This window comes from Ranitomeya imitator, chromosome 2 (genome assembly GCF_032444005.1).
Source record: "Ranitomeya imitator isolate aRanImi1 chromosome 2, aRanImi1.pri, whole genome shotgun sequence".
NCBI classification, from domain to species: Eukaryota; Metazoa; Chordata; class Amphibia; order Anura; family Dendrobatidae; genus Ranitomeya; species Ranitomeya imitator.
The window spans coordinates 261,827,574-261,839,829 of NC_091283.1; the positions used below are offsets into that span (position 1 = coordinate 261,827,574).

At 46.3% G+C, this 12,256-nt stretch overlaps 1 protein-coding gene across 2 annotated transcripts in view; it reads right to left on the reverse strand.

Annotated features, from left to right (window-relative positions):
- Positions 1–12,256, reverse strand: part of LOC138667370 (oocyte zinc finger protein XlCOF22-like) — a 54,520-nt gene that overhangs the window by 18,497 nt on the left and 23,767 nt on the right. For both annotated transcript variants that reach the window (XM_069755596.1, XM_069755595.1), the window contains exons 2-6: positions 5,735–5,884; positions 5,426–5,605; positions 5,219–5,342; positions 5,040–5,137; positions 4,751–4,841 (exon numbers count right to left, since the gene is read on the reverse strand). In XM_069755596.1, the coding sequence (XP_069611697.1) occupies positions 4,751–4,841; positions 5,040–5,137; positions 5,219–5,342; positions 5,426–5,605; positions 5,735–5,884 (643 nt within the window). The remainder of the gene's footprint in view (positions 1–4,750; positions 4,842–5,039; positions 5,138–5,218; positions 5,343–5,425; positions 5,606–5,734; positions 5,885–12,256) is intronic.

The window sequence follows — 12,256 nt, forward strand, 5'->3', positions numbered from 1 at the left end:
CCTTCGCTTCCTCTGGTCCACGTTGAGTGTGATACACACCGTGTCACCAAACAGCACAGTGAGTATCTGTAGTCCTATATACCGGCCACTCACTGATTCGAAGATTGTACACACCTGTGATGCTAGTTAGTGGACACACCGCAATTTAACATGTCCCTTTTGTCACATTATTTTCATGGGTACCATCATTTCTGTCGCCTGTTTCATGAGTTCTATTATTATATTTTTAATTCTGTGGAAGCATGGTTGAAAAGCAATGTCTGACTTTCATTTGTTCATTTTCATAGATTTTTTATTTCTTATTACTTTTGTCGGATTCAAGTTATTTCTGTGACAATTGTGGGTTTTTCCGTCATTAAACGAGGGGCACCAACAATTTTGATCACATATGTACAGATTATAACCCTCAATGAATTAATTTATAAAATGGAATCACTTTATGAGGATTTTGACTATTCTGGTTTTCTGTCATTTAGTCATATTAGGGCTTCTGCATATGGTGTGTCCAATCTCATCTGGGATCTGTTCCTGCTGTCCAGCTGGAGTAATCTGCTCCCTACTTCAGCCAATTGGAAAGTACCACACCCTACTAAAGCTCAAAGCACATGGCCGGAATCTTCTAGAAACAGCGTTGTTCTCCTCTGGTTCAGTCCTCTGTGCTCAGCTAGTGGCTTGTGTATTTGTTTCCTGTTGTGACTGTGGCCCGTTTACTGACTGCTTGTGTCTTCTGATCCTGTATTCTGTCCTTCCGGTTCTGACCAAGCTACCTGACTATTCTTCTTGCCATCTAATACCACAGAATAGCAGGTAACACCATGGTCCAAGCCTAGGGGTCCCAGTGTAAGTCCAGATCCATGTAATGGTGTTAAAGGGCGATGAGCAAGGCAATCCTTGGGAAATGGAAAGCAGAGAAGATATTGCCAAGCATGTTCATGGTGGAGATCTTTTGAGCTGGCAGTTGACCATGAACAGTGCTCCCAATACATTGTGTCTGCAAACTATTCCAGCTAGATCTGCATTCAAACAGCTAAATGGCGCTCCTTCCCTTCTGAACACTGCCATGTGCCCAGAGAGTAGTGTACAATCGTATGTAGAGTATTGTGAGAAGCTGGAAAATAATTTGTAAGATCCATTTGTTTTCTATTATCCTTTATAATAATAATTTTATTTATATAGCGCCAACATATTCCGCAGCGCTTTACAAATTATAGAGGGGACTTGTACAGACAATAGACATTACAGCATAACAGAACTACAGTTCAAAACAGATACCAGGAGGAGTGAGGGCCCTGCTCGCAAGCTTACAAACTATGGGGAAAAGGGGAGACACGAGAGGTGGATGGTAAAAATTGCTTTAGTTATTCGGACCAGCTATAGTGTAAGGCTCAGGTGTTCATGTAAAGCTGCATGAACCAGTTACCTGCCTAAGTATGTAGCAGTACAGACACAGAGGGCTAATACTGCATAAAGTGTATGAGAACATGATGCGAGGAACCTTTTTTTTTTTTTTTTTATTATAAATAGGCCACACAGGGATCGTTAGGTTAATGCATTGAGGCGGTAGGCCAGTCTGAACAAATGAGTTTTTAGGGCACGCTTAAAACTGTGGGGATTGGGGATTAATCGTATTAACCTAGGTAGTGCATTCCAAAGAATCGGCGCAGCACGTGTAAAGTCTTGGAGACGGGAGTGGGAGGTTCTGATTATTGAGGATGCTAACCTGAGGTCATTAGCGGAGCGGAGGGCACGGGTAGGGTGGTAGACTGATACCAGGGAGGAGATGTAGGGTGGTGCTGAGCCATGGAGTGCTTTGTGGATGAGGGTAGTAGTTTTGTACTGGATTCTGGAGTGGATGGGTAGCCAGTGTAATGACTGGCACAGGGTAGAGGCATCGGTGTAACGGTTGGTGAGGAATATGATCCTGGCTGCAGCATTCAGGACAGATTGGAGCGGGGAGAGTTTTGCAAGAGGGAGACCGATTAGTAGAGAGTTACAATAGTCCAGACGAGAATGAATAAGTGAAACAGTCAGAGTTTTTGCAGAGTCGAAATTAAGAAAAGGGCGAATTCTAGAAATGTTTTTGAGATGCAGGTAAGAAGAGCGAGCCAGTGATCGGATGTAGGGGGTGAATGAAAGGTCAGAATCAAGGATGACCCCAAGGCAGCGGGCATGTTGCTTTGGAGTAATGGTGGAACCGCACACGGAGATGGCAATGTCAGGCAAAGGTAGGTTAGTAGAGGGAGAGAACACGAGGAGTTCAGTTTTTGACAGGTTTAGTTTCAGATAGAGGGAGGACATGATGTTAGAGACAGCGGTAAGACAATCACTGGTGTTTTCTAAAAAGGTCGGTGTGATATCGGGAGCAGAAGTGTATAATTGGGTGTCGTCAGCATAGAGATGGTACTGGAAACCAAATCTACTGATTGTTTGTCCAATAGGGGCAGTATACAACGAGAAGAGTAGGGGGCCTAGGACTGATCCTTGAGGAACCCCAACAGTAAGGGGAAGGTGAGAGGAGGAGGAACCAGCAAAACATACAGTGAAGGATCGGTCAGAGAGATAGGAGGAGAACCAGGAGAGAACGGTGTCCTTGAGGCCGATGGAGCGGAGCATAGTGAGGAGGAGCTGATGATCCACAGTGTCGAATGCTGCAGAGAGATCCAAGAGAATTAGCATGGAGTAGTGACCATTAGATTTAGCTGTTAGTAGGTCATTAGAGACTTTAGTGAGGGCAGTTTCAGTAGAGTGTAAAGAGCGGAAGCCAGATTGAAGAGGGTCGAGAAGAGAGTTATCTGAGAGATAGCGGGTAAGACGGGAGTGGACCAGGCGTTCGAGGAGTTTAGAGATGAAGGGAAGATTAGAGACAGGTCTATAATTAGCGGCACAGTTTTGATCGAGGGATGGTTTTTTAAGTAATGGATGTATGATGGCATGCTTAAATGAGGAGGGAAAAATACCGGAAGTGAGGGAAAGGTTGAATATTTTTGTTAGGTGAGAGGTGATAGCCGGGGAAAGGGACTGGAGGAGATGTGACGGAATGGGGTCACTGGTGCAAGTGGTCGGGCGAGAAGATGCAAGGAGCCTGCTTACTTCTTCTTCTGTAACTGCTTCAAAGTCAGAGAGTGAACTAGATGCAGTGGGGGAGGGAGGACAGTGCATGGTATGAAGAGATTGGGAGATGATTTCCTGTCGAATGTGGTCAATTTTTTCTTTGAAGTAATTGGCCAGATCGTCAGCACGGAGATCCGTGGTTGGGGCCTGCTCTCTTGGGTTGAGTAGGGACTGGAACGTGTCAAAGAGACGTTTAGGGTTATTGGACAGGGAGGTGATGAGGGTGTTGAAGTAGGTTTGTTTGGAGAGGTGAAGGGCAGAATTGTATGTCTTTAGCATGAACTTATAATGGATGAAATCTTCGGGTAGATTAGATTTTCTCCACAGACGTTCTGCGCACCTGGAGCACCGCTGCAGGAAACGTGTTTGCAGCGTGTGCCACGGTTGTTGCCGTCTGTGCCGAGTTGTTTTATGTATAGGAGGAGCAGCTTCATCCAGAGCACTTTGCAGGGTTTCATTGTAATGCTTCAATGCAGAATCAGGACATGAGATGGAGGAAATAGGGGCCAATGAGGACTGCAAGTTCATCATAAGTTTCTGGGTGTTAATGGCCTGTATGTTTCTATAGGTGTGGAAAGTGGGGGTGACCTGAGCGGGATGGCAGTTCTTGATAGAGAATGAAAGAAGGTTGTGGTCAGAGAGCGGGAGAGGGGAGTTTGTGAAGTCATCCACTGAGCAAAGTCGGGAGAAGACCAAGTCTTCTTTATGAATAATTCCAAAGTTATCACCACATAAAGTGACACACATCAGATTGTAAAAATGTGGCCGGATTAAGAACACAAAACTGGCTGCAGGAAGAGGATAAATCAGAGGATTCTGGACACTACTGTAATCAAAAACTGACTATAGACAATAACATCTACTGAAATGCTCAAACTGAACAGTGTCCTTCAGTAATAAATGAGCAGCTAGTGGTGAAACCTCTCTGGGGGAATTAGAGCACGTGGCTTGGTGACTTCACAATCTAAACTATCGGAAGCTCCAATATTTTCTGTCAGATGAGTTTCAAGAAGAAATATTACACATTTATAGAGAACTGTGTATAATAGTGCAGAGAGGAGATGTCTTAAAGGGTACCTGTCAGCAGGATTGTGCTCAGTAACTACAGACACTGTCAGGTCGGTGCCGTTATACTGATTACACTGATACCTGGTGATGAAATCCGTCTTGTGGTTGTTTTATCTGTATTTGTAGTTTGCAGCTAATGAGATTCTCGTGCTCTGGGGTGGGGCTGTGGGCGGGGCTTTATGTGGTGCTCTAGGGCGGGGCTTTATGTGGTGCCCTGATTACATATGCATCTGTATTGGCTTATGACAGGTCGCTGATTCCTCACTACATGGGCCGACAGCCCCTCTGCCTTTGGATCCTAGACTCTGTGGCATGATGCGTGGTCCTGATCGCTGCCATGGAGACCCGATGTCGTCATGACAACATCCGGGTCTCCAGACCTGAGAGGCTTCCTGTCATGCGCAGTGATGATCAGGAAGTCTCTCAGGTCAGTGTATAGAAGGAGAATGTTGTGGTCTAGAGGCAAAATGGTGATCATGGTAATACGGCCGGACTACACCACCGATAAAGCAGCCACAGCCGGTGATAACGAGAATCTGTGACCTCTCTGCATTTAGTGGTTACTACTCACCTGGGTAGCCATATGTGGGAATCTCCTCTTTACACCGCTCATCCCCCCTCACATATGTCTCTGTAGTATTAATATGGGTCAGATCTTCACCCTGGAACAAATATTGTAAAAGTCACCGACAGATGGAGAAGTCCCATCTATGATCCGCTCTAATCCTGCCATCTCCACCGTTCTCATTACACAAGTATAAAACATATAATACTGGTGGATAAAACAAGACTAAGCACAAGACCTTCACCGGCGTCTACACATCATAGGGGAGATCTCCTGACACCTTCTCTCCATCTACCTGATGATCCCGAGGAGCATTGGGATCTTCTTGGTTACAGTCCTGTGGAAGAAGAGGACTGTGACATATTTCTGGTGTTGTCCTCTTACTGGTCAGATCTGGAGGAAACACATACAGGGAGTGAATTCATTCTTTACATACAGATAATTATAGGCCGTGTACTTAGTCCTGTCTATTACCTGGATATGTGAGGGGCTGGGGAACCTCCATTATGACGTTCTTGTACAGATCTCTGTGTCCTTCTAAATACTCCCACTCCTCCATGGAGAAATAGACAGCGACATCCTGACACCTTATAGGAACCTGACACATACAATGATACCGTCATCCCCCCGATCCCTTCATAGTGTTACTGTATAATGTCCCAGCATTCCCAGCAGTGTCACCTCTCCAGTCAGCAGCTCAATCATCTTGTGGATGAGTTCTAGGATCTTCTGGTCATTGGTGTCCTCATGTACCAGGGGGTGAGGTGGAGGCCCCGTAATTGGGCTCAGGGGTCTTTCCCATCCCTCAGACTCAGGGTCCTGACAGCGATCACTAGAGGTCTTCTTCACCACTGTGTAATCCTGGTAATTGAGAGACACATTAATAAATCTCACTATAGACATTTCCAGAGTCCTCACCTCTCCAGTTCTGTCCATCTGTTATTCCCATAGATAAGAATGATGTAATGTGACGTCATCAGATTCTCTCACCTCTCCAGTAAGCCGGAAGAGGATCTCTAGGGTGAGATGTAATATTTTCTCCACCATCTTGTCTCTGTCCACATCCATCTTTGATGGGTAAATCAGGAAAGTTTTCTTTTGCAGAAGATTTTCACTGAGAGGATCCGATATTGTAGAGACCTGAATGAGAAGATGAGCCGATGTAACATCATAAGAATCCTGTGTAATAATACAATTACTGGAGATAATAAGGGAAACATATGAGGAGATTTATTATTTTACAGTATTTAGTTTCCTTCTTTACATCTACTAATAAATCCTATATATTTAGACCACAGACAACAAGCAGTTTCCTCCTCGGAGTCGGCAGCTGAATACGTTTCTCATAGACTCATCTTCCATAACGCTAATTCTCATCTCATTTACCGACCCTGGAATCGGCATTAGCAATACTGCAGGAGATATTCATTACACGCAACATGAGAAATAACTACTTCATGATGAGGACGACATCTTCATCTTCTACTACGGCTCTAGAAACATATTTGGCCAGAGTCGGTCACGGACTCCATCACCACCAGCTGTCTATATGAAGGTTTCCCATTTTCCACGCACTGTAATCTTCTATCATGTTAGATATCAGGTCTGATTCACACACAGAAGTTTGTTTATAGCCTAGGAAGGGGGTAATACCCATGGAGCTTTCCAGGCTAGTAATATCAGCTCATAACTGTATACTTAGCCTTTAGTGGCTATTAAAATTGGGGACCCCCCAAAAAAGTGATGTAGGGTCCCCCTATAATTAATAACCAGCGAAGGTTATGCAGACAGTTGCGGGTTGATATTAATAGCCTCGGAAGGGGCTATGGATAATAAAAAAATCAGCTCTCAGCCACCCAGAAAAGGCACATCTCTAAGATGCTCCAATTCTGGCACCTAGCATCTCTCTTCCTACTTGACCTTTAGTGGATATCGCTGAAATTGTGATGATGGGAAGGAGAGGGTGACCAATACCACACCCCACTGAGCCCTATCAATTCATAGCCATCATAGCAACCGAGTGGGCTACCGTTTTGGATGATGCACTCCTGCCTATCCAACTATCGTATGGTAAATATCTCATAGATCCCGGGTTCATTAGTATTGGCACCAAGAATGAGGCTAAGTGAGTATTTATTAATTGTCGGTGGTCGGAGGTAGTCAGTGAGGTGGATGGTACCATATTGTGCATGTAGGGGGCAGTACTGTGGGAACATTAAAAAGTGGGGGGATGGCAGTACTGTGGGGACATTATAATGTGTCTGAGGGGGATGCCAGTCCTGTGGAAACATTTTCCTGGGTCTGTGGGAAGCCACTATTGTAGGAACAAAATACTGTGTGTGGTGGGATGATGGTTCTGTGGGAACTTTATACTATGTGGGGGGTATAGCGTTACAGTGAGAACTTTATACTGTGTGTGGTGGGGGTATGGTCTTACTATGAGTAGATTACACTGTATGTGGTGGGATGGAGGTACTGTAGGAACATTACATTGTGTGTGGAGGTATGGCGGTACTATGAGAGGATTATACTGTGTGTGGGGGGATGGAGGTACTGTAGGAACATTACATTGTGGGTGGGGGTATGGCGGTACTATGAGAACATTATACTGTATGTGGTGGGATGGAGGTACTATGAGAAGATTATACTGTGTGTGGTGGGATGAGGTACTGTAGGAACATTATACTGTGTGTGGTGGGATGAAGGTACTGTGAGAACATTATACTGTGTGTGGTGGGATGAAGGTACTGTGAGAACATTATACTGTGTGTGGTGGGATGGAGGTACTGTAGGAACATTATACTGTGTGTGGGGGGTATGGTGGTACTGTGAGAAAATTATACTGTGTGTAGTGGGATGGAGGTACTGTAGGAACATTATACTGTGTGTTGTGGGATGGACGTACTATGAGAAGATTATACTGTGTGTGGGTGGGATGGAGGTACTATAGGAACATTATACTGTGTGTGGGGGTATGGCGGTACTGTAGGAACATTATACTGTGTGTGGTGGGATGGAAGTACTGTAGGAACATTATACTGTGTGTGGGTGGGATGGAGGTACTGTAGGAACATTATACTGTGTGTGGGTGGGATGGTGGTACTGTGAGAACATTATACTGTGTGTGGTGGAATCGAGGCACTGTGAGAACATTATACTGTGTGTGGTGGGATGAAGGTACTGTGAGAACATTATACTGTGTGTGGTGGAATGGAGGTACTGTAGGAACATTATACTGTGTGTGGGGGGTATGGTGGTATTGTGAGAAAATTATACTGTGTGTAGTGGGATGGAGGTACTGTAGGAACATTATACTGTGTGTGGGGGGATGGAGGTACTATGAGAAGATTATACTGTGTGTGGGTGGGATGGAGGTACTATGAGAAGATTATACTGTGTGTGGGTGGGATGGAGGTACTATAGGAACATTATACTGTGTGTGGGGGTATGGCGGTACTATGAGAAGAATATACTGTGTGTGGGGGTATGGAGGTACTGTAGGAACATTATACTGTGTGTGGTGGGATGGAGGTACTATGAGAAGATTATACTGTGTGTGGGTGGGATGGAGGTACTATAGGAACATTATACTGTGTGTGGGGGTATGGCGGTACTACGAGAAGATTATGCTGTGTGTGGGGGTATGGAGGTACTGTAGGAACATTATACTGTGTGTGGTGGGATGGAAGTACTGTAGGAACATTATACTGTGTGTGGGTGGGACGGAGGTACTGTAGGAACATTATACTGTGTGTGGGTGGGATGGAGGTACTGTAGGACGATTATACTGTGTGTGGGGGTATGGCGGTACTATGAGAAGATTATACTGTGTGTGGGGGTATGGAGGTACTGTAGGAACATTATACTGTGTGTGGTGGGATGGAGGTACTGTAGGAACATTATACTGTGTATGGGGGATATGGTAGTACTGTGAGAACATTATACTGTGTGTGGTGGGATGGAGGTACTGTGTCACGGAGTTAACGCAACAGAGCAGTACCAGAAAATCACGGCGTCTGATGGCTTCTGCTTCATCGCTGAGAAGAAGCACTTCTCCTGTGTATTAAAGGTGTTTTGTTTTCTTTTAGCAGGACAGGGGTTAATAGGCCATGTGGAAATTCCTGCTTTCAGCTGTGCTCAGTTAGCCACTCCTTTCTCCTATGAAAGCTAGGCTTTCTGATCAGATTCTTGTCTGAAATAGCACTTCCTTGATAGACCTGGAGTAGTGAGGAGCTGGTGTTTGGAGAGCTGGAGGAATTTATTGTGACACAGTTGTATGGTTTGTACGCTTGGAATATTCCTCATCCTTACCTGCTTTATTTACCCTCCCCGTCCTTCACACCCTGGTGGATACCTTTGTTATTTGTGAGAGCATATTTTGTGTGAGTGGAGTTTTCTTTTTACTCTTGTCTTTGTTCCCCTGTTTGTTGGGTTGGTGTACTGTTGTACACTGTAGCGCCTCTCTTCCCCGGGTGGGGGAGGGGGACAGACGCAGGGCAGCAGTCAGGAGACAGGGCGAGGGCGGAGGCCCCGGCATTCATCGCCATCTGAGGTATCCTGGGGAACAGGGCGAGTTAGGGCGCCCCCTAGAGCTAGGGCCAGTCCAATCGTGACATTATTTCAGACCCGAAAGCATTTTCTGATCCGTAATGGATCCTATCACAGCGCTGACAGGGCAGTTGCAGCAGCTCAGTCTGGAGGTGGCGGATTTACGCACGGTGGTTTCACAGCACTCTGTTACGTCTGGTGTGGGGATCTCACTTTCCAAACAAACCATTGTGGAGCCCAAGGTCGCGCTGCCAGACAGGTTCTCTGGAGGTCGGGACAAGTTTGTTGTGTTCCGGGACGCCTGCAAACTTTATTTTCGGCTGCATCCGGTATCCTCTGGTACGGAGGAGCAACGGTTGGGGAATGTTATCTCGCTCCTACAGGGGGACCCGCAAGCATGGGCATTCTCTCTTCCATCTGACTCACAGTCACTTCAGTCAGTAGAGGGCTTCTTCCAGGCTTTGGGCTTAGTGTATGATGGTGTCTCCTTGGCTGCGTCGTCTCTGCGCCAACTTCAGCAAGGAAATCGTCAGGCAGAGGAATACTGCTCCGAGTTCCGGCGGTGGGCCACTGACACTAGGTGGAATTACCCGGCCCTCCGTAGTCAGTTCTGTGTGGGTCTCTCCGTAAGAGTAAGGGATGCTTTAGCTCTCTATGAGACTCCGGATTCCCTTGAGGCGGCCATGTCTCTGGCGATCCGGGTTGATCACCGTCTTCGCCAGAGGCATGGGGAGACACCTCTGGGTGCAGGAGGTCCAAGTTTGAGCGTGACCAGTACTGATAATACTGTGGAACCCATGCAAGTGGGTTCAACATCCCAACCTAGCAAACTCGCATTAATTCGACGTAAGGGGAGTGTGTTTTGGTTGTGTCAAGAAAGGTCATTTTGTGAGCACATGTCCTACCCGTCACTTGTTTAAACAACCGCCGGAAAACTAGAGAGCCCGGGTTGCGGGGAGGTAGGCAACCCGGGCGTACTCATAACCTCTGTGGGAAAGACTCGTTTTTTCCTCCCAGCTATGTTATATGTGGGTGAAAATAAGGTTGACGTGTCCGCCTTCTTGGACAGTGGGGCGGGGTTTAATTTGGTCAACGCAGGGTTCGTCCGGGACCAAGGCCTTGTCTCACACACACACACACACACAAACCTTGTCCAGACCTATACCCATAATAGCTATTGATTCCGGTCCTCTAAGACAGGGGCACTTCACTCAGGTAGTCCATGACTTACGGCTACAGGTAGGGGCCATACACTCTGAGGTGTTAAAATTTTATGTGCCTGAGGGCCTACCCTCACCTGTGGTACTGGGACTTCCTTGGCTCGCTCTGCACAATCCAGTAATTGATTGGAAGACACAGGAAGTGGTTAAGTAGAGTACATATTGTCAAGGACACTGTTAGGGTACACGGTTGGCAAGGGTGGATACCCAGTCTGTGCCCCATTACCTGTCAGACTTCGTGGATGTGTTTTCTGAGCAGGGGAGCCAAGAGCTTCCCCCACATCGTCCTTATGATTGTGCCATCATTCTGGTTCCTGGTGCCAAGCTGCCTAAGAGCAGACTCTATAACCTCTCAGGTCCAGAAAGGCCGGCCATGAAGGACTATATTACAGAAAGTCTGGCTAAGGGCCATATCCGACCTTCCTCTTCACCCCTTGCTGCAGGGTTCTTTTTCGTAAAGAAAAAGGATGGCGGGTTACGTCCTTGCCTGGATTTCCGGGAACTTAATGCTATCACGGTCCATGATCCGTATCCGCTACCTCTTATACCTGACCTTTTTAATCAAATTGTTGGGGCAAAATGGTTCTCTAAAATGGAACTCAGGGGGGCATACAATCTCATCCGAGTTAAGGAGGGTGATGAGTGGAAGACTGCGTTCAATACGCCAGAAGGACACTACGAGAATTTTGTGATGCCTTTTGGGTTGACAAACGCGCCCGCTGTCTTCCAGCACTTCATTAATGACATCTTTAGTCACCTTGTAGGCAGGTTTGTTGTTATCTACCTGGATGACATTCTTATGTACTCACCTGACCTAGAGTCACACCAGCAACATGTCAGACAAGTCCTGCAGATACTTCGTGACACTAAATTGTATGTCAAGCCTGAAAAGTGCATGTTCTCGGTGGAGGAGATCCCTTTTCTTGGATATGTATTATCTGCCACCGGGTTTCGCATGGATCCGGCGAAAGTCCGGGTGGTATTGGAATGGGATCGTCCTGAGGATTTGAAGGCCTTACAAAGGTTTTTGGGTTTTGCCAATTACTACCGTAAATTCATAAAAAACTTTTCAGTAGTAGCTAAACCGCTCACTGACATGACTAAAAAAGGGACAGACTTCTCCAAGTGGTCCAGTCCTGCCAGGGAGGCATTTGACACTTTGAAGGGGTGTTTTGCTTCTGCACCGATTCTTATTCAGCCTGATGTTACTCAGCCATTCATTGTGGAGGTGGATGCATCCAATGTGGGAGTGGGGGCTGTACTGTCGCAAGGTGCATCTCCTGGTAAATGGCAACCATGCGCTTACTTCTCTAAAAAACTGTCGCCAGCTGAGAGAAACTATGACATTGGTGACAGGGAACTCTTAGCTATCAAATGGGCATTTGAGGAGTGGCATCATTTCTTGGAGGGAGCGGTTCACCCTGTTATGGTGATCACTAACCATAAGAATTTGGTTTACTTGGAGTCGGCAAAACGTATTACACCTCGTCAGGCAAGATGGGCTTTGTTCTTTACCAGATTTAACTTTTTTGTCACTTTTAGGCCGGGAAGTAAAAATGTTAAGGCAGATGCTTTGTCCCGTTGCTTTCCTGGGGGAGGCGATAAGTGCAAACCGGTAACTATACTACAAAAAGGGGTAGTAATGGCGTCCATATGCTCCAATCTTGAAAGAGAGGTTGCGGATGCTCAGGGGGACGCCCCTGCTACCTGTCCTCTTGGTAAACGGTTTGTACCAGTCAATCTG